Genomic DNA, 25279 nt, shown 5'->3' with positions numbered 1-25279 from the left:
AGCCACACCAAAATATACAAAAAATGTAAACCAGTAGTTATTATATGTAGGTGAATATTTGCCAGGGACGGCTTTCATGGATTGGGGGATCGGGCGGGTGGTAGTGGGAAAAGGGGTAAAGGAAAAAAAAAAATCTTCCCTCCTCGCTGCATCTCTCCTCGTTGTCCCTCTGCTCCGGAACAGGAAGCACCCAGGCTCCCCTCAGCCAATCACAACGTTACAATGCAGCGCTGTGATTGGTCTGAGCGCTATGGTTAGGTGATCAGCCAGAGAATAGGAGCCTGGGCATGTTCTCTAATGTAGTCTGGGTGGAGAACATGCAAAGTATGCATGACTGTTTGAGAGGCCGGCCAATCAGTCATTGCACACTCACGGAGTGCCCACCACTCCTCCCCCTGCTCTGAGAGCAGAGCAGCCCCTTCCTGCCCCACAAAGTGTCTGCAACAGGAACAAATAAAAGGTTAATAACAATGAGTTATTATCCTTTTATTTTTATTTTATTTCCACTGCTCAATTCAGTGGGGCAATGCTTCTCCGACTTAGCGGAGGAGCCACCACATATGAAACATGAAAAAAAGCACAGACTCACATACACAAATTTTAGCTTTAGCACGATTTACACCATGTGGTTTACGGTAGAGAAATATACGGTAGAGAAATATACGGCAGCTTCCTAATCAACATTCTTAAAACCATCCCATTGAACATTTAAAAAGAATTCCAAACTTTAACATTTTAGTTCAGTGACACTTATTAGAACATGCTTGAAATTGACTTAACGGCTAGCATGCACAAATTTGCCCTCTGCAAAAACACTATGTTATTCACAAGGAGCTGGAAAAAAGCGATCTTCATTTTAAACATTTATTTCAGTCCAAAGAAACTGAGCCAAAAACTACCTTATTCCATGTTATCACTGGCTCTGGCTCTCCATGTGCGCTGCAAGGAATCTGAACATTCCTTCCAATATCAACTGTCATATCACTTGGCGCGTTAGCAAATACTGGGGTAACTAAAACACAAACCAGATTTTTCAGGTTTAATGTGAACATTTAACATAAAACTACACAAAGTATTGTTAAGCAATTCTACCAGCATTACAAAACCACTAAAACGTATGATTATCCATAATACCATGAACAGACGTGGTAACAAAAATGCAACATACCAGCAACAGTAGTTCTGATGATTAATAACAGATATTGCGAAGGAAGAAGCATTTTTATTGGCTCCTATCCAGTCGAAGTCTACTTAGGAAATTCATTGCTATACCTTAGACAGCCCAGTCACAGCGCACAACCACTAAGCCTTCTTCCCATATCAGCTGCCTGTGAAGATCACGGAGTTCTCATAAAAACAATGTGCACCTACCACGTAGAATGTAACTTCAGTGGGAGACATGCCGTAGAAGACAGCTTTAGAATCATTCAGTTTACTGTGCAGAGGCTGAATATGTAAATTAACATGGTTCTCATTTCTGTTCCAGCAAGTTTCGGAAATAAAAGAGTCCCCGGAAACATTTCGTCCCATTTCTTTGTGTTATATGTTTAAAATGGCACCAGTATGTGAAATTTGTGCAGCTCGTGACAGTTTTGACTGTTCAAATATTAACCTCATTGTTCTGTCTGATTTACACTGTTACTTATTTTAAGATAGGTTTTCATTACCTTTGAATGTAGTTCTTCATAAAATTTAAATAGCAGCATTTTATTGCTGAGGACTAGGTATTTTTAAATCCAACCAGATTCTTATTCTAAGGACCTCGCTAGCAATAGGAGCACAACTGTATTTATTTCAACTAATAAATCAATCTGCAAATAGCTTCCAGAACCTATGAAAATCTATTGCTCTACATAGGAATGGAAGTTTAATAAAAAACCTTTGCCTACTAAAATGTTACTGTCTAATAATAAAGGAAATATTAAGCAGGATGGTTAGTCTAAGAAAACGGATTTTAAAAGAGAATGCTACACAAAAGTAGGATTCTCCTTTTATTGAGCTTAGCCTTTTGTTGTTTATTACAATTCAGAGGTGAAGCTACAGCAGAGCACTAGGGTTTCAACTGACAAGACTACCGCTGAAGAACACATTTTACTCTGCATGACAGATTTTATTCTGATATGAATGAGGAACATGTGTGGAATTTCTTGAAAATGTGTGCTCATTTAAGCTTTCTATAAGACTTACCATAATTTCTATAACAAAATAAAACCTTTGACTTTTGTTCATTTACTGCACTCACCTCCAGGAGGAATTTTCAATTCTACAGCCTCTATTCCAATTACATGGCGTTAAGATGTTCCAACCTTCAGTTCAAGCTTCTTCCTCACCCTCCCATACCATGTGTTGATTTCCTAGTTGCTCGCTCAGTTAATCTTCTGGCCCCTCTCACCATAGTTCTTATGTATCGCCCTCCTCAAAACATGCCCTCTTTTGTGTCCATCCTGCAGGAACTCCTGGCTACGGTCGTGGTCAATAATTCGTCCGTGCTCCTTTTGGGAGACTTTAATTATTGGCCGGGCGACCCCAGGGAAGACCAGTTATCTAAAGACTTTTCGGCCCCTCTCCAGTGCCTTAATTTCCTCCCTCACATTCACACCTCTACCCATGTCCATGGCCACATTTTAGATCAAATATGGTCGCACTATTCTCTCCCCTAGTATTCTCCCATGCACCTGGTCCGATCATTCACTGATCTCCTTTTCCATTGACCTTGGTGCATCAGAGAAACCCCTCCTACCCAAGAATATTTTTGCTCGAAATTGGAATCGGGTCGATTTTAACTCTCTCTGTGTTTCCCTCACTTCTTCTCCTCCTGATCTTTCTGAACTCCCCCTTGACCTCCAAGTATACGCCGTGAAATATTGTCTGTCTTCTTCCTGCGATCTGGTTGCCCCTCTCAGGAAAATTAAGGCCTGCCGCCCCCATAATGCCCATAAGTGGTTCACTGGTGAGCTGAAATCCCTCAAATTGGACCTCAGGCGCTCTGAACGCCATGGGAGGCGCAACTATTTTCCCCTTTTGCGGGCCAAATACAAGTCACTTTTAGTTAACTATAAGAGGGCCGTCCTCTCAGCCAAAACCACATATTTTTCAGAGAAAGTCACATTATCAGCCAACACGTCCAAAGAGATTTTTTTCATAGTTCGCAACTTAGTTCCTTCTGATAGGGTCAACCCTAATCTCGTCCCTTCCCAAGCTCTTTGTTCATCCCTTAATGACTTCTTCATAGAGAAGATTGCCAAGATTAAATCTAATAATCCATCAGCATCTTCGCCACTCCCTTCCCCTGCTCTTCCTCTGCCCTCCTTTTTTCTTGACCACTTTACCCCTTCTCTATGGACTCCTTTCTTGTTTTACTCCAGAAAGTGAAGTCAGGCTCCCCGGCTGATTGTGCTCCGTCCCGCATCCTGAGAGAGCTTTTCATCAACTGTCCCGACCCCCCCTTTCCCTTCTTAATGCCTCTATTTCTCAAGGTTTAGTTCCGAAATCCTTTAAATCGGCCATAGTTCTTCCCAATTTAAAAAAGCCTGGTTTAGACCCTTCCCTTCCGTCTAATTTTAGACCTATTTCCCTCCTTCATATCTAGGGAAGATCTTGGAGAGTCACATTACAACCAGCCTCTCCACTTTCATTGAGGACAACCATCTTTTGGCCTCCCACCAAGCGGCATTCCGCCCGGCACACTCAACTGAGTCAGTGGTCCTGTCTGTCCTAGACGAGCTAAAGAGTAAGGCTGACTCCAACTTACCTCAAGCCTTGGTGCTCCTTAACTTGTCTGCTGCGTTTGACACGGTCGATCACTCCATCCTTCTCGGCCGTGTCAGCGCAGCGGGCGTTCGGGACACTGCCCTCTCTTGGCTCGCCTCTTTTCTTAAAGGGCGGACTCAGGCGGTCCATCTCTCTGGCTTTTCTGCCTCCACCCGCCTGGTTCCTTGTGGGGTCCCCCAAGGTTCCTCCTTGTCGCCCCTCCTTTTCAATCTTTATATCCACCCCCTTATTCGTTCTCTTCTAGATATGGGGGTCTACGTATACAATTATGCGGACGACCTCCAGCTTGTATTTGATCTTTCCTCTCCCTTGGATTCCCTGCCCAAATTTCACTCTACCCTTGTTTTCATTTCTGAGTGGATGAACCACAATCACCTTAAACTAAATCTGGACAAGACAGAGTTGGTCCTGACGGACGCTACCACCTCCCCTTGGTCCGCCGCCTTCTGGCATTCCATCTTCGGCCCCCCTCCAGTACCGGCGGCCTCAGCAAGGACCTTGGGCATTAAAGTCTGTCAGGACCTCTCCATGCATGCCCAGATTAGTTCAGTTGTTTCCTCTGGTTTCCTATCCCTCCGGATCATTCGGAAAGTTTCCCGTTTTTTTTCTCCCGATGCCCTTAAACTTATTATTTTGGCCATCATTCTCTCCGGTCTTGATTATGGGAATAGCCTCTACGTGGGTACCCCGGCCTACGAACTCCGCCGTCTTCAGGCTATCCAGAACCAGGCCGCCCGCCTCATTCACCACCTTCCCAAGGCTCACCACATCACTCCTTTTTTTAAATCCCTTCATTGGCTCCCCATTTGCCAGAGATCCCTTTTCAAGATGGGATGTCTGGCTTTCATGGCCCATGCCCGCACTGCCCCGGCTTTCATTAATTCCCTCATCAGTCCCTACACCCCTCGCCGCACCCTCCGCTCCTCCAATCAGGCTCTTCTCAATGTCCCTCGCTTCCGCAGATCCAAAACTGGAGGCACCAGATTCTCTGTATTAGCTCCTCGCTTCTGGAACAGCCTTCCCCTGTCCATTAGATCCATTCCAGTTTACTTACAATTTCGCAAGGCACTCAAGACTTTCCTGTTCTCCCAAGCGTACTCTTGCTGATCTCCCTCTTGGCAGACTTCTGAGCTTCTCATTCAAAACTCTAGCGCCAGGAAGCCTCTTGGTCACAGTGCCCTCTATCAAGAACTTTTAACTTCAACTTATATTTGTCGTTAATACAGAATCCTGGCTTTCTTGGTGCACATCAGACTTATGATGAAGCTGCAGCAGAAAACTGATTAATCAATTGAGAGCCTGCTGCTGTTGTGGAAATGCATATTTTACTCAGCATGTCAGACTTATTTCTTCACATGGCTGAGGAAGATGCTTGATGAATTTACAGAATAAGTATCCTCATTTTAGCTTCTTTAGAACTTCCCATAACGTTCATGCGAAAATAAGGAGAGGAAACGGCTTCCTCTGAAACATGGTAGCCCAAATCATAGCAGAGCATCAGCATTTTCACAGGTGAAATCACCTTAAAATGCACCACAATTATTATGGCACCACCAACAAGCAATTTATATTGTAACAAAATCTGTTTTCACCTTTCTGTAGCTTCCTTTCTGTGACCCCCAAGACCAGACAATCACTATAATGCTTTTCAATGAGACACAAAACGTGTCAGACCTCGTCAACAAAATAGAAATCCAAATAGGAATACTTTGTAAAAACTTCCACCTAAATAGTCCAATGAAAAAGAAACCTTTCAAATATTTTCAGATTTCTGAATGTTACACTAAACTAGAAGGGTCTGACTTACAAAAGTAATATTACTAAAAGGAGAGTGCACTCCTAAGTAGTTATTAACCAGAGCGGATAAGGGCCAGTGGAAAATCGGAATCAACCTGATTCAATAGCTAACCAGGAGCACCCTCCCAATTGGATAACATTGCTCAATTGATTCACATCTGGTGAATAATCCCACCACCTAGTGGTTAGGTTTTGTCATTACTTTCTGTAGGAAACACAAAAACTAAGCATTGACTGTGTATTTCTTCAACATGGAATCCACAATGCCCTTGATGTCAACACCATTTTCAAATGTTCTGTTTTTTTACTTCAACAAGTGTATTAAACAGCTTGTGTTAACCCCTTCGATGCTGATGACGAGCTCAGCTCGTCATCAGCCACGGGGGGATTGTGCGGATGACGAGCTGAGCTCGTCATCTAACGCGGCTTTTTGAAAAAAGCAGCGTAGCGCGAAAATTACCGCCGCAGCGATGAGGTTAAGTTTGAACCTTTTTAGTTGTCCTTTCAATTTGCGGAATGACTGGGTATATCTCCTGGTACTTTATAACACATTCATTTACAAAACATGTTTGAAGTATACCTTTTTTCCCCAATATGAATGTGTTACATATTCATAAGCTGCACTTGAACATTATATCAGCATTCAGTCGCATGAAAGAGACAGATTTTATGCTGGAGTGGTAACTAAGGTATTCCTGAAAACCCCTTTCAAATAGCAATAATGTCATGCACAGTGGTGTTGTTTCAAACTATATAGAGATTTGTGTTCCATGTTTTCTCTCTGCTTTGATCTTTTTTTAAAGGGGACTTTCCAAAGAAAATTAAAGTAGCTCCCTTCAAACATGTTGGACGTGCTCTTAGAAAACCTGAAATACATCGTTTGGCTTGGTTAAAGCACTAGTAACAACAATGTACTATCAAATTTGCAAAACAGGATTTGTAATAGGGTTTCCCTTAATCTAGTGTGTAGAAGTAGCACATAAATATTGCTCACACAAAAAATGTAATTGAAATTGATTTAGATCAATGCAATTGCTGATATAATTCTTGATCAAATATCATTATGTATTCCCTCTGGAAAAGCACTGAAGACAAGTATTTTAAATATTGAAGGAGGCTACAGATTCCTTATATATGTTGCTAGATGTATCCTAAGGGATGTGTGATGCAGTTCTTTTTATAATAGATAAACTAAGCAAGCATGCTGGTTGGCTACAAAGCAGCAACTACCATAGAAGACACAATATTACAAATCTCTCATCAAAACAAACTTGTGGTACATTTTTTAACTTCTTAGTGAATTTTCATACACTTTTGGAATGAGGGAATTTAAACATTTTAGAGTAAAGACTCTAAATTAAGCGAACCAGAATTTGGATGCGAAAAGTCTCTGTGAATAACTTCAGCAAGTCGAAATGTGCTGGGAACTTATGGTGTGGGACTACTGGCACCTGTATTAAATTGGAAAACGGTTGCTCAGCCCATATTGCAACAATGAAAACGGCTCATCAATGTTGCCATGGCTTGCTCAGACCCGGTTTTATGAGTTGCACATGGGTAAAAAAAAAATGAAAATGTTGTGTGCCCATCAACATTTCATTACAAATAGTGACCTTATGGGCACCTGGAAGCTCATCCAGGGTAGGTCTGTAGGGTGGCAGCCTAGAGAAAATACTAGAAATGTTAACCCTTAACGTTGTACCTTCTATGGCTCAAATTACAGCGGAGAATAAGGCAGAGGGAAAAAAGGAGGGAGAGAAAATGTATTAAAAGTAACCTGTCAATTTATTGTATGCAAGGAAAACATTTTCCAGAGCATCAAGCTTCAACAAATATGTTAGCAAAAGAAATGAAAGTCTTATAGTTGGAACATCATGAGAATTCAAGAGAGAGGGCATAAAGAAATGTAGGAAGCTTGTTAAATCTGTGGTGAGTGAATTGAAAACTGATCATCATGCTAATGAAATTGACTCAGCAAACACCAGACTGCATTCAAGTTCTTTACATTGTTTCTCATACCGCTTCCTATTTTGTAGATCATACCACAGGCAATGCTGGTGCATAGACCACTCAAAGCTAGTCCTCATGCAACAGTGGGAAGCCATGTTGGTTCCCATCTCCTTGCAGGGTTACCAAAGGTGTGAGCCTGCAGTGCATGTGTATGGTGACCTTCCGATGAGAAACGTAAACTCCTTCTTATCCCTAAAATACAAACAGAACTACGAAAGTGGCCACCAATGCTTTGTAAAAGACCCACAGACACTACATTGAGCATATTAGAGGCACCTACAAGAATCATATTTTATTCTGGACACTGTTTCTCTCAAGGGTTTGTTGATTACAATGTATACTTCAGCAAAAGTGAACAACATGTCCCGCATCTTTTTCTGTTTCCTCCCTCAGTTATTCCTGTACAAACGGGGGTTCCTCTCGCAAACATTCACTGTTCACCCTTGAGAAAGACATGTTGATCTCTCTAGGGTAAATCCTTGGTACCGATGTAGAAATATACAGATCAGTAAAATTACATCATTGCTCTTCAACGTAAATGCTATTTTTGCTATTTTACCTACTGTACAGTGATTTCTGGTTCCATCACTGCATGGCAACTCACCAGTCCTTGAAGCTGACATGCACAATCAGCTGCCTGCTCTCGGTAGTGTGGCCAGAAATACAATATCGAATGGTTTAGCCAAAGAAAACATGGCATTTGGCGAACCTGTTTATTTTGTCCTTTATATCAGTAAATGCACTGTCAATACAACACATTTTAGTATTGCCTTGTTTATATGGTATGGGGGCAAGGCTTATTGAACTATTACCAATATATAGTCTACTTAACATGATACTAATACAAAATATTACTTTCAAATCCTTGCTAGTCCAAGTTGTGCTTGGCTGATATCTGTAGTAAGTGGGCCAAATAAACACAAACAATCAAGAGCAAGATAATGCCATCACTGACAGTGGAAGCCACCGATTAGCTCGAGGACTCTTAACACTTTTGTACTGTCAAAATCTCTAGCCTGGACTGTAATGACCTAGTCTGATTGACCAAATCTATGTGAAATATCTGGCAGAAATAGATGCTGACAAAACATTCTATGAGCACCGAATGTGGCACATACATTGCTCCTTATCAGATTGAGTTCAAGGCAGAATAGTCAACCAATGAGCATATGCACGTCAAGAATACCTACTAAAGTTATCAAAACCACAATTCTGGACTTTGAACAACTTTCTGAAGCAATACTGAATTTAAAAATTAAAATATAATGGTTTGTGCTGCTGGAAAAGGAAGAAATGTACTTTACAGTTAATGCACATCTGGAATTTTATTTTCTAACTCAGACAATAAAGGGAACTGTGAAGGTTTAAGAGAAGGAAGGAAGGAAATGAGGCCATTGAGAAGCTGATTGAGATTCTGTTTTGCACATCTGCAGAAAGTATTTTGGATAACATTTAGCAAATGAGCAACAAAAGGGCATTGAAGGCAAGGGGAGACAGATCCTGTAAGCGAGGAGCAGAAGCAGCTGCATTCTGTCACAGCTTAATGAGGAAAACAAATCTCTAGTTCAGTGTACTCTGGGTCGCCTGCTCAATTCTTTTTCTGGGGGTGCAAAGAAAATATTGTAGTGATAGTTGATTCAATCAAATGACTAGGTTCAAAACCCCAAAGGCCAAGCCACAAGAATCTGAGTGTTGCAAGTCAAATTGGACTATTTATATAGAACCTGTGAAGCTCCCCCCAAACCAGTTTTACTAAAAACGCAATAAACTGGCACAAACTACCTCCAATGGTTTGCTCATCTTTAGTCCAAGCCACTACCCAGAGCACGCTAACCTACCCTGTTGCACATGGTAGGAGAACAACATGGTAATTAACAACTTGTCATTGCATATGGCCAATAAGTGACACTGGAACTATATAGAAACTTTAAATATAAATTGTTTTTAATTTTTTTACTGTGTCAGGTTAAGTAGCATCTCAGCGCTCCACAGAGCCAGGTCAATCTAGAAAGGCTCTTCAACGGACTTAACTAAACTCCCAATTTGGTAGCCATGACAATGGTGTACTAAGGAAAAACAAAGGGTTCACTTCCATTGGTCAAAGTAAGCCCATGACAAGATTTGAAATATCCCAAAAGTAGTGCTCACCTTTGTGCATTCTTAGTCACTATACCATGACATACAAGTGACTAATATATTTATAAACATCAGATAAATCCTAAAATGCTTTCAGAGCAATAAACTACAAAATATTTTTTTAGTGAAGATACCAATTCCCAAAAAGTAGTGGCCGAAGCAAAACAAATTATTACAAAAAACATAACATTTTGAGAAAAGGTAATTACAAAAAATACTTAGTTTTACCTCTTGCCTGTACAGTCAGATGCACAGCAACTCTCTGGGATCCGACAATATTGACAGCTTGGCATTCATATTGGCCTTCATCATGCAGAGCAACTCTGGAAATCCTGAGAGTCCCTGATGACAGGACTAGGTGCCTTCTGTCGACAGAAAGCTGACTCCCTAAAGACAGAGATGAGTTAAAACAAAGTCAGTGTTTACTCATGTGCATTAGGTTTTCGTCAAAATCCAGATGCCATTTAGAATGCCATGGATGTCTTATAAAATAACTTAAGAGGCATTTCACTATTATGTTGCAGGTCTTTTTTACACTGAAAATAATTATCAAAGGGGAAGGTACCTGTTGATACAGTTTGATGATTGCTAGCTGGTGTTAGATAAGAGCAAAGAAAAAACGTGTTTGAATGCAACTGAAGTATTGTGATCCTCTAACCCTCAAAGATAAAGCAATGGTTATCATAAACACCTACAATGGGTGGCAAATAAAATAATTAGAATAAATATGTAAAAAGTATAGGTACTGCTATGTTTTGTAGACAATCCCTTCTATAAGACATTCAGAAATATATATTCATACAAATAACCACAATACTGCACTAAGATAATGAGCGCCATGAAACCGTTTGGTGAACATGCGCGGTATAAATGTTTTTAACGTAACGTTTAACGTAACGAATTGAAGTAAAAAAAAATCTACACATCAATTAATGAAGAACTTAATTTGCCAGGAGAAATGTCTATTTCTGCAAGCAATTCACGAGATCTTCAAATCTCTTTCATACAGGTCACACAAAAACAGTATTCTCTACCAGTTAGTGTAAAAGGGTTGAAACATCACTATTAGTATTGGTGGACAAAAAGGGGATGAAAGACAGCATGGAAAGGCAGAGGCTACTAACATAAATGGAACCATCACTCACCTCCTTTGCTCCAGGCAATCACTGGCTGTGGATAGCCCTGAGCCTCACAATGGAAGTCCACTGTGTGTCCCTCAGTCACTGTTGCATCTTGAGGGGTAACTGTAAACTGCGGTACAGCTAAGGAAGGAGACATTTTCAGGAAAACCATACAAATACAGCATTTCTAGACATGCAGGTTAGATATTAGCAATTCTCACAATGTTACAATTTCGTATCATACATTTAACAACAAAAATGACATTTACATAGGGTGTGCCTGAGTGAGTGTGAGTTACTTGCAATGCTAACATGCTTCAAGGATTTTACATTGTTACACTAATAGGAAATCAAATCATTGTAGAAGCAGATTACCTGCACTAAATATTGTTAAGACATATTTTGTCATGACAGACACACTGAGAACGTACAGTATATATGGGTACCTTACTAGGCAGTTCTTAAAAATAAAAATAAATTGCAACTGTACAGCCTAATTCGTGTGCTAAACGCCCGGATTACACTTTCATCACTTCAAAAAAATTTAAAAGAACAAAATTAAAGTACATGAAAAACAGCCAACCAATCAGAATGTGAAGAAAAATAGGATGAAAGGGTCGCTTGGAATGAATATCTCAATGCCAATTTGCAATACTTCAGTTCCTTTACATGCTGACTTTTGAGTTTAGCAATGAAGTCAGCTTTGCTTACAATAATGCCTCAGTTTTGACCTGATTGGGACTTAATTGAATTACTACGCAATGACGGAGTGATGTTCATGAATGAAACAGCTGGACGAGCACATAAAAAGCTTTGTCTGTGTTTCTTTTAGTGGATATACATGCAAGTGTTTCCTACAATTGACTCTCTCTTAATTAACTAAGCCTGTTCTGGCAGCTCCAAAATGTAATTCCAAAGGAAACCAAATGGACTTGTCAAATCGTTAAACATCAAACCCATATAGACAGTGAAAAAGGACAAGATGGGACAAGTAGCTCTGTAAAAGTAAAAAAACTAAAAGAAAACGCGCTGGAAGCAATTGTCATATCTAGGGACAGGCCGGAGTTTTTGCTTTCATTCACTAATATTTTGAGACAAACGATTTGCATAAAACTCACTCTGCCATTGGATCAAAGAGGCATCTCACTTATGAGGTGCAAGTAGAATGAGGCAGACAGTGTTTACTTTTGTTCCCATTAAGAACTGATTTGGCCGGGCAGTTTTGGCTAACTGCTACTATTGGTGGACAATCAATATATATTTGCATGTAGTTGCTTCCTTCTGTAGTGGGGAGAAAATGATGGACTGGAATGGGGTTTGAACAAGTGACCGTGATTATCCCTTGTTGCACTCAAATGAAGATTTTGATTTTAATAAAATTACTCCCAGGAGTGCTAAGTGGATGTTCTAGGGCGGGAATGTCTTCAATGTTTTTGTACACCCATAAACACAATTGTACTATTTTATGAGCATTAAACTTATCTGGCAACCCATCTCTAACCAGAAATGGTTACGTGCAGGAGCAAATACTACACGTAATTGGGCCATGAACACACAGAGGGGGTCGAGGTTAAGGGACGGGATTTTGGAGACTGGAGAAATATTTTTTTTGCCAAGGAAAAAAATAGACCTGTGCATTTTCAATTTTTCAGGGATATTTTACATGGGCAAATAAACATGTGTGTCTATTCCCCAAGTCAAAAAGAAAATGGTAATTATTTGGGGTACATTAAAAAATATATAGTGGTGCATATGATTGTGGTCATTTGTATTTTTTTTTAATCAGCACTCTGCATAGGCCAACGGACAACATGTAAGCATTGGTAAAATAGCATATAAATGTAACCGTACATTTTCAGTTTTTGAAAATTATGTGTATGTTTTCTGACTATAAAGAGGTAATTAAGCGTAAAACTGAGGTTTGAAATGACTTAAGAGGAAAACACGTTTAATCAAATGTGTGGATTGTGTTCGGTGCCTTTAGAAACTTCTGTTTTCATTGGAAAAAAATGCCCCAGCTGTATTTTATTCCATGACCTAATGATTTGGTGGTGACGTTTTTGCTTTCTGTTAGTGTTCTTTAACCAGCATCAAAGCACAAAAGTGCCTCACAATCCTAACTCGTTAAAGAAAGAAAGCGTGATTGACGGTGCCATCCTCAGTTAACCGGAAAAAAGTACTGAGACCATATTGTAAGTGTACGTAGTGGCATACTTAGTTTGCATATGCAAGTAGTCATGGTCATGGTTATGGGGCATTTGGTGACACCACAAACATCTACAAGCCTCTGTCCGTCTCAGGCTATAGGGGAAATGCCCACGCTTTACAACTATTTGGGTGGATACTGTCCACTCACGTCTAGCTATGACTGTGCCCTAGTTGCCAAATCATTCCAGGTAAGATGTGCAACTGCAAAGACGGTTTATAGAAACCATAAACAAAGCTGATAGGTCTCACTTGTGAAACTTACTGACTTGGCTGATATTTGGTTTGACCCAAGAGGGCTGCCACGCAAGCATCACAATGGCCATCTTCAAATTATGTTTCTACAAGCAACGTTGAAAACAACACAGTTAATAATAAAATCTGCACATTCATCAAGTCAATGTGGCTCACAACATTAAAAGTTTCAAGGGTAAAACCCAAGACACTGCTCATGAAGAGATACCAAATGTCATTGTTATTAAGATAAAGTGAAATCCAATTATCGAAGAGCTTTCTGTGAGTAGGCATAACTCTTCAATTTCGCCAAGTCTCAACTACTCATAGAAAGAAGCATTTATAATTTAACATGTGGTATCTTCCCTTTTTTCTGCCCTTAGAATGTTACTATCACCTCAGAATCCCAGCTACAGCAGAAACCAAGACTACCAAAAATACTTTAGTAGCACTGGAACAATGGTTAAATACTTTGATTGTGTATCTGAGATGCAGTTTGCACCACCAGAGTGAGCACTGATCGTATGTGCATGTGCTACTACTCGGGGGCAAAGTTCTGGTATCTTAATGCAGACAAAAAGCATAAAGGCATCACTTTCAAACAGGCTTAAATTCAACTAAGTAGTCCTCACTAAACGCTATTGCCACAAGTTGGCAAAATAGAAATGTCTAACTTATGATCCACTGACTACATGCCTCATTACAGAAAAAAAATAGGACCACAATTTGAAACACACTGAAGAGCACATGACAAAAAATGCTTATTCTATGGCCGCATGAGCTATTTCATTAAGCTTGTCAAGCCCTGGCTGGTTGCAAAAGAAAGGACCCAATGTAGTAATCAACAGAAAAAACTTGAAATCTGTTTTTTCTCTGCGTTTGTAGCTTCCCTCAACACCTGTTACACTCCCTGTTAGTTCTTCCAAGTTTTTTTTCAGTTCTTTTTTCGGCGTTTCCTTGACTAATTCAATCTTTGAAGCCTTCATGGCTCTCAAGATCCTGACTTTCCATCCTGACTCACTGGCGGAAAAGATTGCCTGAAAATGGCTACCACGTCGAGGGGCGCCCAGGTCCTCCAAGAAGTAACATAGCAGCAAATGGTCGATGACGACGCCCAAAAGAAACAAGCATTTGCAATGCAATAGGTCTCGCATTATGAAAGTTTGAGCTATTGGTATTGTAAATGATTTTTTTTTTAATTTATGTGTTGGTTTCGAAAATAATGATAGCTTTGTCATTTACAATGCCAATACTTTTAACTTTTGCAAATGTGACACCTATAGCATTTGTAATGCAATATGTGTTGTATTTACGTGACATAGATGTATTGATATTACAAATAATAATTGCTTTTAATTTTTTTATAATTAATACTTAAATAAAAGTTATTGTACTTTATAATGGCAATAGCTCAAACTTTTGTAAATAACTTTTGTGAAGATTATGTTCAGTGTATTTTATTGTGACGAAATCCAAGAATAGAAGTGAAATATTAACCTCTTTTTGTGACATTTGTAATAAAGCTTGAAACATTGAGAGAACATATCTGAACCAGTTCTTGTTGAATGTATGCACAGATTGGTGAACAGCTATGACAACGCGGGGATTACCCCGCACTGCCATTACAACGCAGGAATTACAACGAAAGTCGTTACAACGACTTTCGCTGGAGGGCGCTCTTGGATAGGGAATAGTTTAATTTTCTATCCAACTCCTTCCCTACTGTCAACGTGGGCTGGAGTTGGAATAGAAAATTAAACTATTCCACTATCCAGCGCCCTACAGCGAAAGTCGATGTAGCGACTTTCGTTGTAATTCCTGCGTTGTAATGGCAAGAGTGGTAATACCATGCGTTGTCATGACATACAACCCACAGATTGATGCTGTGGTGGCGCTGAGTAATGTTGTGGTTGCTACGAGTGATGCTGTGGCGTTCAGTGATGCTGTGGTAGCGCATAGTGATGTTGTGGTGCCCCTGAGTGATGCTGTGGTGATGCAATAGATAGATAGAGTGTAATTATGTGGTGTGTAACTATGTGGCACTGAGTGTTATTTGGAGTGTATGTTGCATTGAGTGCAGTGTAATTATGTGGCGTGCAATTGTGTGGCACTGAGTGGTATTTGGAGTGTATGTTGCATTGAGTGCAGTGTAATTATGTGGCACTGAGTGGTATTTGGAGTGTATGTTGCGTTGAGCGCAGTGTAAATATGTAGCATATAATTATATGGAACTGAGTGGTATTGACTGGAGTGTATGTTAAATGTAAATGTAAATGTAAATGTAAATGTCAAGGTATTTGTAGAGCGCACTGTCACCAAGCGGTTTCCTGGTGCTATTACTCATACCGCTGTGGAACCCTTCCTGGCTTTCCCTGTGAAGTGTCCACTCCTGGGCACCCCCAGGGTGAAGCCAGGCATCCTAGCGCTGTTGGGGCCGGTGTGGAGGTTAAGCAAGCTATTGCCCAGAGTTGCAGCGTGGGGCCCATGATTAGAATAGGCACAGAGGCAAGAATTGTCAGGTCCGAGGAAATTGAGCCCAAGACCCACCGAGGTGGGAATTGAACCCTGGTCCCGGGCCAGAACTCGGCATCAGGGTCTGCCGCTCTAACCATTGAGCCACACTCCTCCACAAGTTGTATTCAGTAGAGTGTAATTATGTGGTGTGTAATTATGTGGCACTGAGTGGTAATATTTGGAGTGTATGTTGCATTGAGTGCAGTGTAATTATGTGGGGGTAATTATGTGGCAGGTAATTATGTGACACTGAGTGGTATTTAGAGTGTATGTTGTATTCAGTAGAGTGTAATTATGTGGCATGTAATTATGTGGCACTGAGTGGTATATGGAGTGTATGTTGCATTGAGTGCAGTGTAATTCTGTGGCGTGTAATTATGTGGCACTGAGATGTATTTGGAGTGTATGTTGCATTGAGTACAGTGTAATTATGTGGCGAGTAACTATGTGGCACTAAGTGGTATTTGGAGTGTATGTTGCATTGAGTGCAGTGTAATTATGTGGGGGGTAATTATGTGGCACTGAGTTGTATTTGGAGTGTATGTTGCATGGAGTGCAGTGTAATTATGTGGCACCCAGTGGTATTTGGAGTGTATGTAGCATTGAGTGCAGTGTAATTATGTGGAGTGTAATTATGTGGCAATGAGTGGTATTTGGAGTGTATGTTGCATTTAGTGCAGTGTAACTGTGTCGCGTGTAATTATGTGGCACTGAGTGGTATTGTTTGGAGTGTATGTTGCATTGTAATTATGTAGCATATAATTACGTGGCACTGAGTGGTATTGTGTGGAGTGTGTGTTGCATTCAGTAGAGTAATTATGTGGTGTGTAATTATATGGCACTGAGTGGTATTTGGAGTGTATGTTGCGTTGAGCGCAGTGTAATTATGTAGCATATAACTATGTGGCACTGAGTTGTATTGTGTGGAGTGTATGTTGTATTCAGTAGAGTATAATTGTGTGTGAGGGTGCAGAGTGTGTGAGGGTGCGGAGAGTGTGAGGGTGCGGAGAGTGTGAGGGTGCGGAGAGTGTGAGGGTGCGGAGAGTGTGAGGGTGCGGAGAGTGTGAGGGTGCAGAGAGTGTGAGGGTGCAGAGAGTGTGAGGGTGCAGAGAGTGTGAGGGTGCAGAGAGTGTGAGCATGCGGAGAGTGTGAGCATGCGGAGAGTGTGAGGGTGCGGAGAGTGTGAGGGTGCAGAGTGTGTGAAGAGGGAGCTGTTTTGAGGGCACTGTAGAGGAAGAGCAGCAGAGGGAGCTGTTTTGAGGGCACTGTAGAGGAAGAGCCGCAGAGGGAGCTGTTTTGAGGGCACTGGAGAGGAAGAGCAGCAGTAGAAGCTGCAGTGAGGGCACTGGAGAGGAAGAGTAGGAGCTTTAGTGAGGGCACTGGAGAGGAAGAGCAATAGTAGGTGTTTCTAGAGGAGATAGTACAGAGGAAGAGGAGAACAGGACTTTGTACTAAGAGTACCTTGTTTAGGGGGGTATCAAGGAGGATGAGTTTCCAGCAAGGCCGGACTGTTGTTTTACGGGAGGCTGGCATGGTGTTGGCTGTTTATGAAGCTAGTGGGGGCCGATTTTATTACTGGGGGCCGGGCTGGCCACATTTCCTGGTTGTTTTTTTTCCTCAGTGCGGTGTTGTGTGGCATATTAGTATCCCTAGGATAGACCACCCTAGCCATTTACTGGCCATGTGTGCCTACAAGCCGTTGTTCATGCCTCGAAGACAATGTACAGCTGATTCGATTAAAACGCACTGGTGTAGCACTAGCAATGTGTTTACACAAACACACTTGCACGCATTATCAAACTCACACCTACAGAGACACATACATACACACAACACAAGCACACATACAGACACATAACGCACACATACAGACACATAACACACACATACAGAAACACAACGCACAAATACAGACAGTACACATTCAGACACACAGAGACATACAGCACACAGACACACGTGTGCAAGTGAGTCAGGACCCGAGAGCCGTGCACACCTGGCAGTGCCCGTGTGTGCGTTTGTCTGGCGCTGGCTCCACTGCATAGCGCTACAAAACAGCGTGAACGGACAGAAATTACAGAAAACTGCTTCTAAAAATACACGCACCTGTGTCAATAACACGAAGGGCAGCATGCCGGGAATAGAGACACGAGTCTGGCTGATGGTAGGGACAGTAGGGGGCGGCTTGTAGGCACACGCGCCCGCGGTGGGAGCATAGTGTCTGGTAGTGCGGCAGCACTCCGCCTTTCATCATTCCGAGGCTAGTTACAGGACTTCCTATGATGCCTTGCAAATAACAACTGGCCAATGTAAGCGCTTAACAGACCAACCACGGGGCGGGAAGCGCGGACTAGGGCGCTAAATAGAGACACAAGTCTGGCTGATGGTAGGGACAGTGAGTGGCACCTTGTAAGCAAAGGCGCCCGCAGCGGGAGCATAGAGGTGTCTGGTAGTGCGGCAGCACTCCGCCTTTCATCATTCCGAGGCCAATTACTTGAGTTACTATGATGCCTTGCAAATAACAGCGGGCCGACGTAAGCGCTTAACAGACCTACCACGGGGCGGGAAGCGCGGTATAGGGCGTTAAATAGAGACACAAGTCTGGCTGATGGTAGGGACAGTGGAGGGCAGCTTGTAGGCTTGTCTCGGTGTGCGAGACCGCGGGCTCTTTTAAGCAAAACACATGTGCATCAGAGTGGCCATGGTGGAGTGGAGGGAGGAGGTCGAACGGAGCAGCAAATGCTGTGGGAGGAGGAAAGGGGAAGTGTTGCCGCCTGATAGTGCACAAATCCGCCTGAACATCGCAAACAATCACAACTCCTGTCGTGACCTGCCACCGAAGCATATGTCAGCGCAAGCAGGTAGCAGATGGCTTCGGAAGTGGGCAAGAGGAAGACGACGGTCCAGATGGCGACAGATGGTGCTAAAGGAAAATAAAATAAAATAAAACTTATTTTAGGTCACGTGACAGCTCTTGTGCAAGCACAGCGCCAAAGTCCAATAAAAAGCTGCATTTGAAACAAGACGTGTGCGTGCGGAAAACTGCCGTGGGGCGGGACTTCCGTTTCCTGCTGGAAGCCCGCGCCCACGGATTGGCTGGCTAGGAGAGGAGCAGTGGTGAAGCGGGGCTCCCATGCGCGAGGGAGAGCCCCGCGGTGGCGGCTGAACTCCGGAGTTGCACCGATGCGGTAAGTGGGGTTGGGGGGTGCGCGCGTGTGTAGCTGTGCGTGTGTATGTATATGTGTGGCTGTGTGTCTGTTAGCTGTGCGTATGTATATGTGTGTCCCGATGCATTGTGCCTGTGTGGGTGTATGTGTGTGTGCGCGCATGCGTGAGTGTGGCTGTGTGTGATTGAGAGAGGCTGTGAATGGGAGGCAGGGGATGTGTACGGCGCCGTGCGCGCCCTCGAGGAGGAATCTGAGACAGCAGAGGCATGTGCCCGAACGCTGTCTCAGATTCCCCCGAAAGCACTAACAATAGGTCCTTCGCTGACGCTCGACCTAAATAAAAGGACTAGAGAGAAGCACATTCTGGACCTAACCGCAAGGCGGCAGAATAATGCTCAGCATGTGAATACAGAAAAGAGTCACTCTGGAAAACCACATTCATTAAGTGCTCAATAGAAAATAGGAGTCCCTCAGAGTACTCATTAAAAGGACACAATTCATCCAGTCAGAAAACTGCAATACCAAAATGCTCCAGGGCAGGACAAAATTAGGAAGAACATCATTTAATCAGGGGCATGGAAGTAAGAGATACAAAAATGTGATGTATTCTCTAAGAAAGAGCCAACCCAAAACCTACTCCATGTATATGAAATGTATCTTAAGTACCAGGTCTTGCCTACAGTTTAAGCGGTCTGTAGCCACGACCTAAAAATTGCACTGCAAAGGTAACATTGAATGTAAATATTTCCAGACCAGACACTGCCGCCTATAAAAACAACATCTCTTGAAATGTCTTTCCGGGAAATAACTATGACAATGTGTAACAGCTCATCGGTACAACAGTAACCATCAAACAAAAAAGATGAAATGCATGTGGATATTCTCTATGTTTACAACCCAGACAACATTTTTATGTAGCTGGTCGTCTTTTGGGAAGAAATGGTTAGAATAAAGGGGCTCGGAAATCTCAGAAACAAAGCTCAACAGGATACATTTCTCTCATTACCCTTTCATCCTTCCACTTCCTTTGATCCTGAAACAGCACAGCCTAAAAATAACGAGCTATTTTTCAGTATTTACAATAAAGCTAGCTTTTAAATAAAACACCTTCGTCAACGGGAAAATGTGGTCAGTCAATCAAGGACAATCAAACGCTTATCTGGACTTTTGTCAACTTAACATTACACACTAGTATTTTCCATAGACTCAATTTGAAAAGTAATTCCCTTTCGGAGTTGCGAAGGACGCTGGATTGGTCTGCCCCAACCCAAGGTGAAGGGGGAAAGGAGTGAGTTGAATTAAGGCCTTTTGTCCTCATGTACAACCTCCTACTGTTTTCTTTTAACCTCTATAAATAATGTCAAATGTAAAACACGCCTTGTTTTGTTCTCTATGGCTCACTTAAATGCACTATCAAGCATTATGATGCCACTGATGCATGATTTTGGCGCCTATTGCAAAGTCACAATTTCTCATCTCCTTAGCTGGAAAATGGCTTGGACTGTTGAGTCTGTGTGCTATTTAGCACAATCCTATCGTACTGCTCCTGCCTTGCGACCCTAGTAGATATGCTGACTGTCTAACGGACGACATTAAAGTCGGAGTATACTTTGCACAACTGTAGTTCCTGCAGTTTTAGCTCAAGAGCAATAACATTTGCAGACGGGGTTTGTTTAGTTTAGTTGGCAGTAGTTATTTTATATGTCACAAGAGGGATATGTGTTTAGGATAAAATATATTTTATGACAGGATGCGCAATGAGAATTCAGACTAAAGAATGGACTTCACATTTAGCTGAATTCCAGAACACTTGAGTACACTCTGTGCGAATACCATTAGGAAACTTATTATAAACACAATAATAAGAAAAGATAGGAAGCAATGTGTTGTAACTTATCCCTTGGCTCCTCCCACTCCTTCCTGTTCCCCCCTTACCTCCTTCCCACTTGGTATGGCCTGTGCTGTTGATGGAGCAAGGATTCGCACGTAACGCGACTTGCTCTCTTCATGAACCTCGCCTGAATCATAACTGTACTAACTCCGATTGTTTGTCATTTTATTTGTATTTCCCCAACACACGGGTGTCCCTAGGAGGCTTGCCTATGTGTTTTCTATCATAATCAAGCTTGCACATTAATAAAATGGCCGCTTTGCAGAAATCCAGTCTGCGCATGCGTCGGTCATACTCATGTGATGTGACGCACTCGCAATCTGGAGGGAAAAGTTCGCTCATGCGCAGTGGTGTTAAAATGGCCGCTTGTCACTAATCGTGCTTCATGCTATCTTAAGCCGCTTTTATCTATGCATCTTTTCTGCACTAACTCTTAATGCAATAAGTATTATGAAATAAGGGATTAAGAGTAGTTGGTCATGGTGTACAGTGTATTCATTTTATTCTGTGTTATTAATTTGTTTTCGCTTACTTTTCATGTACCGCGTAAATGAGGGCCTTGAAGTAGGGGATGGACTCCATTTTGAAGCTGACGTATCCCTCATCATGTGACCTAAAGATCTGGGACGTGCAGCAATGGAACCTGACCCGATTGGCCATTGAAAAGGGGACTGTCCTTTCCCGGCGCACCTTTGCCCTTGAAGATGTGCTATTTATGTATTGTAATGCGCAACAATGTTGCAAACCTTTTCTTCACTATTGTACTTTCCCACACGTAGGCCTGGGAACCCAGGTGTTGGGGGGAGGGAAATGTCACGTGCAGTATAGGTGGTACCTATGATCTAACCACCTCCCTTGACCAATCAGAAGATGGGACTTTGTCATTTTGCAACATTTATGGGTGGTCTTGGGGATCTAAACTTGTATAAATAGCCTAGCTTAGCTTAGAGAAATTGTCCGACTTGTCCGAGTAGCAGACCTGTCACTGACCCTACGAACTCTATAGGTGCCTGATACAGAGTGCTGCGGAGCATTCTGCCTGAAACTTTCCACAAACTCCAAGGGGTGGAAATTAGTCCTAAGTGCTAAGCGAAGCACTTTGCTGGGAGATTCGAAAACCCAATCGGGGTTATTGGCGGATTCCATGCAGACGAGGGGGTAACGCTGGCGTTGCATCCGAACCTGTGAGGGGTTGGTCGTGCCTTGGTGAACCCAGTCCTGACCCAGACCTGAGGGGTATCCTGTCCTGACTGTCCATGAGCTGTACCTGCTCACCTTCTGGTATTTCCTGAATCCTTGAGGGTCCTTGTCCCGTGTTTTCCCAACTGACCCGTGGCCAGGGTTAGTCCTCATTCTCACTTAGGTAAATATTGAGATAGGTGTCTGTCTACTACAACCCTCAACTTTCCTCCTCTGATTAAAGCAATCTTGCCTGCGACATTCTCCATGTCTCTTTTGAATGTAATTTCATGCAATTGATCATTAGTAAATGTTCCACTTCTTACCCTTCCTTTAGGACATGGTTGAACCCGACTGTTTTATCTAGCTTGTTCCACTTATTCCCTTTCCCATAGTATGGTTGCAGTGAAGTTAGCAAAGATAGCATAAGGTTTAGGAATTAGTATAAAGGTATTAGACCATACATAGGTCTTTCTCACGTCCTTGCCCTAGTTTAAACCATATTAGTTAATATGTTTATTATGATTCATGCCCTATAGTATTCCCTTTTACTCTATGATTCTCACATTAATTCAGAGCTACATTCTGGTTTTGATGCTTACCATTGATGTATTACTTTGCATTTGCCTACTTGTAATGGCATTTTCGTCCTAAACTTATACTATATAAAACCCTTAAAACCATCAAGGTGTCTGTGGTCATTATACATTAAAGTGGAATTAAAGGTATTAAATGTGTAAAGCATTTTCTCCCTTTTTAGGAAAACCCTTATCACCTATCCACTGCTAGCTCCTGATCTGTCAGGAGTAATGTGCCTGTGGTAAGTCAGGTACATGAACAGTAAGTTGGGTGTAAGAGTCACCCAACTCGATTACTCATAGAGCGTACCCGAGGTTTCACCCGGTTCCTTGCAAAACTCTGTCATCGTATGCACGCCAGGGCCCAGTGCGTGGAAGATTTGGTAATCTAAGTGAGCCGGGTGACCCGCGCGCTCTATCACTGTCACTTGAAGGCAGCAGTAGAATGTTCGGTTGTTACGATCCTGTCAAGCTGGGAGCACCTATGTTAAATAGAACTGAATAAAGGTTCTTGAATCTTACCACGTGTGGACTGTCATTACTACAATTTTGGCGACGGAGGAAACGGAGCTGAGCCAGGGTCAGTGTGGTGTCTCTCCCCTGGATTGATATGAGCTTGGACAAGGACAAGGAAAATATGAGGAAATGAATTGATGACGAACCTTGGGCGTTCTAAGGAATCTGAGACATAATAGAGAAGTAAGACCCAAGTTGATGAAAACTGGAAGAAGCGCAAGTCCGTGAGGTGAGCAGTTTAAGGTGAGTGAAGAGATTGGAGAGGAACAGGGACCGAATTCTCTGTTACCGCGTTTTTGAAGTTGATGAATTGAGCCTTGCTTGTGCTGCATGAGGAACGTGACCAGTGATTAAAAGTGGATGTGGATTTATCGTGAGCAAACCGGAGGTGATGAAAAGGAATCTGTGTTGCTTAATACCGGTGCAAGACTTATGTGAAGAGCCTTGGTGATTAATCATAGGAGAAGTGAGCGAGGGAGGGGACGTTTTGTTCTCTGTAAACGCAAGTGAATTGGATGTGAATCAGCGCAAACGGCGTTTGAAGTGAAACCCCTCATCAGATTTCCAGTGTGCAGCCAAATAAAACGTTAAGGTTTATGCGTGTGTAGTGAGATTCCCTTCATACTTACAGCGCAAACCCACTAGCAAAAGTGATAACACTCTGCCGCCTTGCTGCCAATTTGAACAAGAGACTACATGAAAATACTCCAGTAAGGAGGGATAAAGTCTTATTTAGAATTTAATGGCAAGCGGAAGAAAAGAAAGTGGCAGTGATCAGTAAGATTTATATAAGTGTTGAAGTAAAGTGGAAAAGTAAGAAGGAGCAATTAAAAAAAAAACGTGAGCAAAGTAAGGGAATCGCCGAGATAAGAGGAGGAGGAGATTTTGACAAAAGTTTGAAACAGCGTTACCTCGTTAGTGCTGAATCAGGCACTTTAGCGAGTAAAGGAAATCCTCCACAGCGTCTATTCTTGGATTTATGAGTTTTTAGTGAGCAGTGCATGTCAATTCAGCCGTGTTTTGGGGGAAAGTGTGACGCAGTTAGAGCGGCGGAACCCCTCGGATTTACAAACAGCCTGAATGTAGAAGTGTGACTCTCCTCAGCGTGAAGTGAAGAAACTCAACTGAACTACAGTAATAAATCAGCATCAGCACAGGTCAAATGCTGCTCTAGAGACACTTTTTCTGAATGATTTAAAGGACATAATTGGCTTACCTGGAAGCAGCAGTTTCGGGAACGGGAAGTAACACGGTTGGCAGTTTCCGGCGGCGCTTGACGAGCGTGGTTCTTTCCTCAGCGTTGTGGCGCAAACGGGAGAGAGACGCACTTCATGTAAGGGCTCCACCTTACTGGGGATGGCCGTATTGCACCTTCGCACATTAATTCCTGGCAATTATCTATCAAGTGGTTCAGCAAAGGATAATCTAATTAAAACGTGTTTAGAGAAAACAACAGTGTATTAAATTACTACCTCCGTGGGTGTAACTCATGTACAGCATTGCAGAGAAAAAAAGAGTGTTTTTGGGGGAAAAGTTTACTTGATACACACAAATTGGCATATCGAGAAATAATTTCAAAGAAAAATTCACCCAAGTAAGTGAAAAGTCTCAACACCCACTGCTAAGTTAAATTTCGAGGAAAATAATCTGTATGAGCTAAGGGAGAAGAATATGAACAGCGCTTAATAGGGTGAGAAGGAACAACCAAACTAAGCTAGTCATCCATAGCCGGCCACAGGGATATCCAAGAGTTCTAAGACTGTATCCTTCATGCTGATCATATATGTAAAACGGGAAGATTTTAACTGTACTGTGAGAACCTAGAGGAAAACACAACTGCTTGAGTTTTGGGTATTGCGATATTAACATGGATAAAAACATGATGTTTAAAATACTGTCACCTGAGCCATTTATGAAAGGAGAGGATGCTGATATGGCAGAATGGGTAGTGTGGAAGGAGAATTTTTACAGTAATACATCCATTTTTGTTGTGGAGGATGTACCTTTAAAACCAGAGGAAAAGGTAGGAATACTGTTACACAGTTTAGGAGCCGGTGGACGGAAAGTGTACTATGACATAGAAAAGAAAATCTTTAAGGGAACAGATTGGAATGCATTTGAGAATGTCATGCAGGTTTTGGATGAACATAATAAGCAAGT

General features: G+C 42.1%; 1 protein-coding gene across 2 annotated transcripts in view; it reads right to left on the bottom strand.

Moving 5' to 3' along the window:
- PXDN (peroxidasin) overlaps positions 1-25279 on the bottom strand; it is a 582246-nt gene that overhangs the window by 167607 nt on the left and 389360 nt on the right. For both annotated transcript variants that reach the window (XM_086926391.1, XM_086926392.1), the window contains 3 exons: positions 10860-10976; positions 9943-10101; positions 900-1012 (listed from right to left, as the gene is read on the bottom strand). In XM_086926391.1, the coding sequence (XP_086782517.1) occupies positions 900-1012; positions 9943-10101; positions 10860-10976 (389 nt within the window). The remainder of the gene's footprint in view (positions 1-899; positions 1013-9942; positions 10102-10859; positions 10977-25279) is intronic.

The sequence above is a fragment of the Lissotriton vulgaris genome, chromosome 6 (genome assembly GCF_964263255.1).
Source record: "Lissotriton vulgaris chromosome 6, aLisVul1.2, whole genome shotgun sequence".
Classification (NCBI taxonomy): Eukaryota; Metazoa; Chordata; class Amphibia; order Caudata; family Salamandridae; genus Lissotriton; species Lissotriton vulgaris.
Note: the sequence above shows the minus strand (reverse complement) of the source record. Positions and strands in the feature narration are given on the sequence as shown.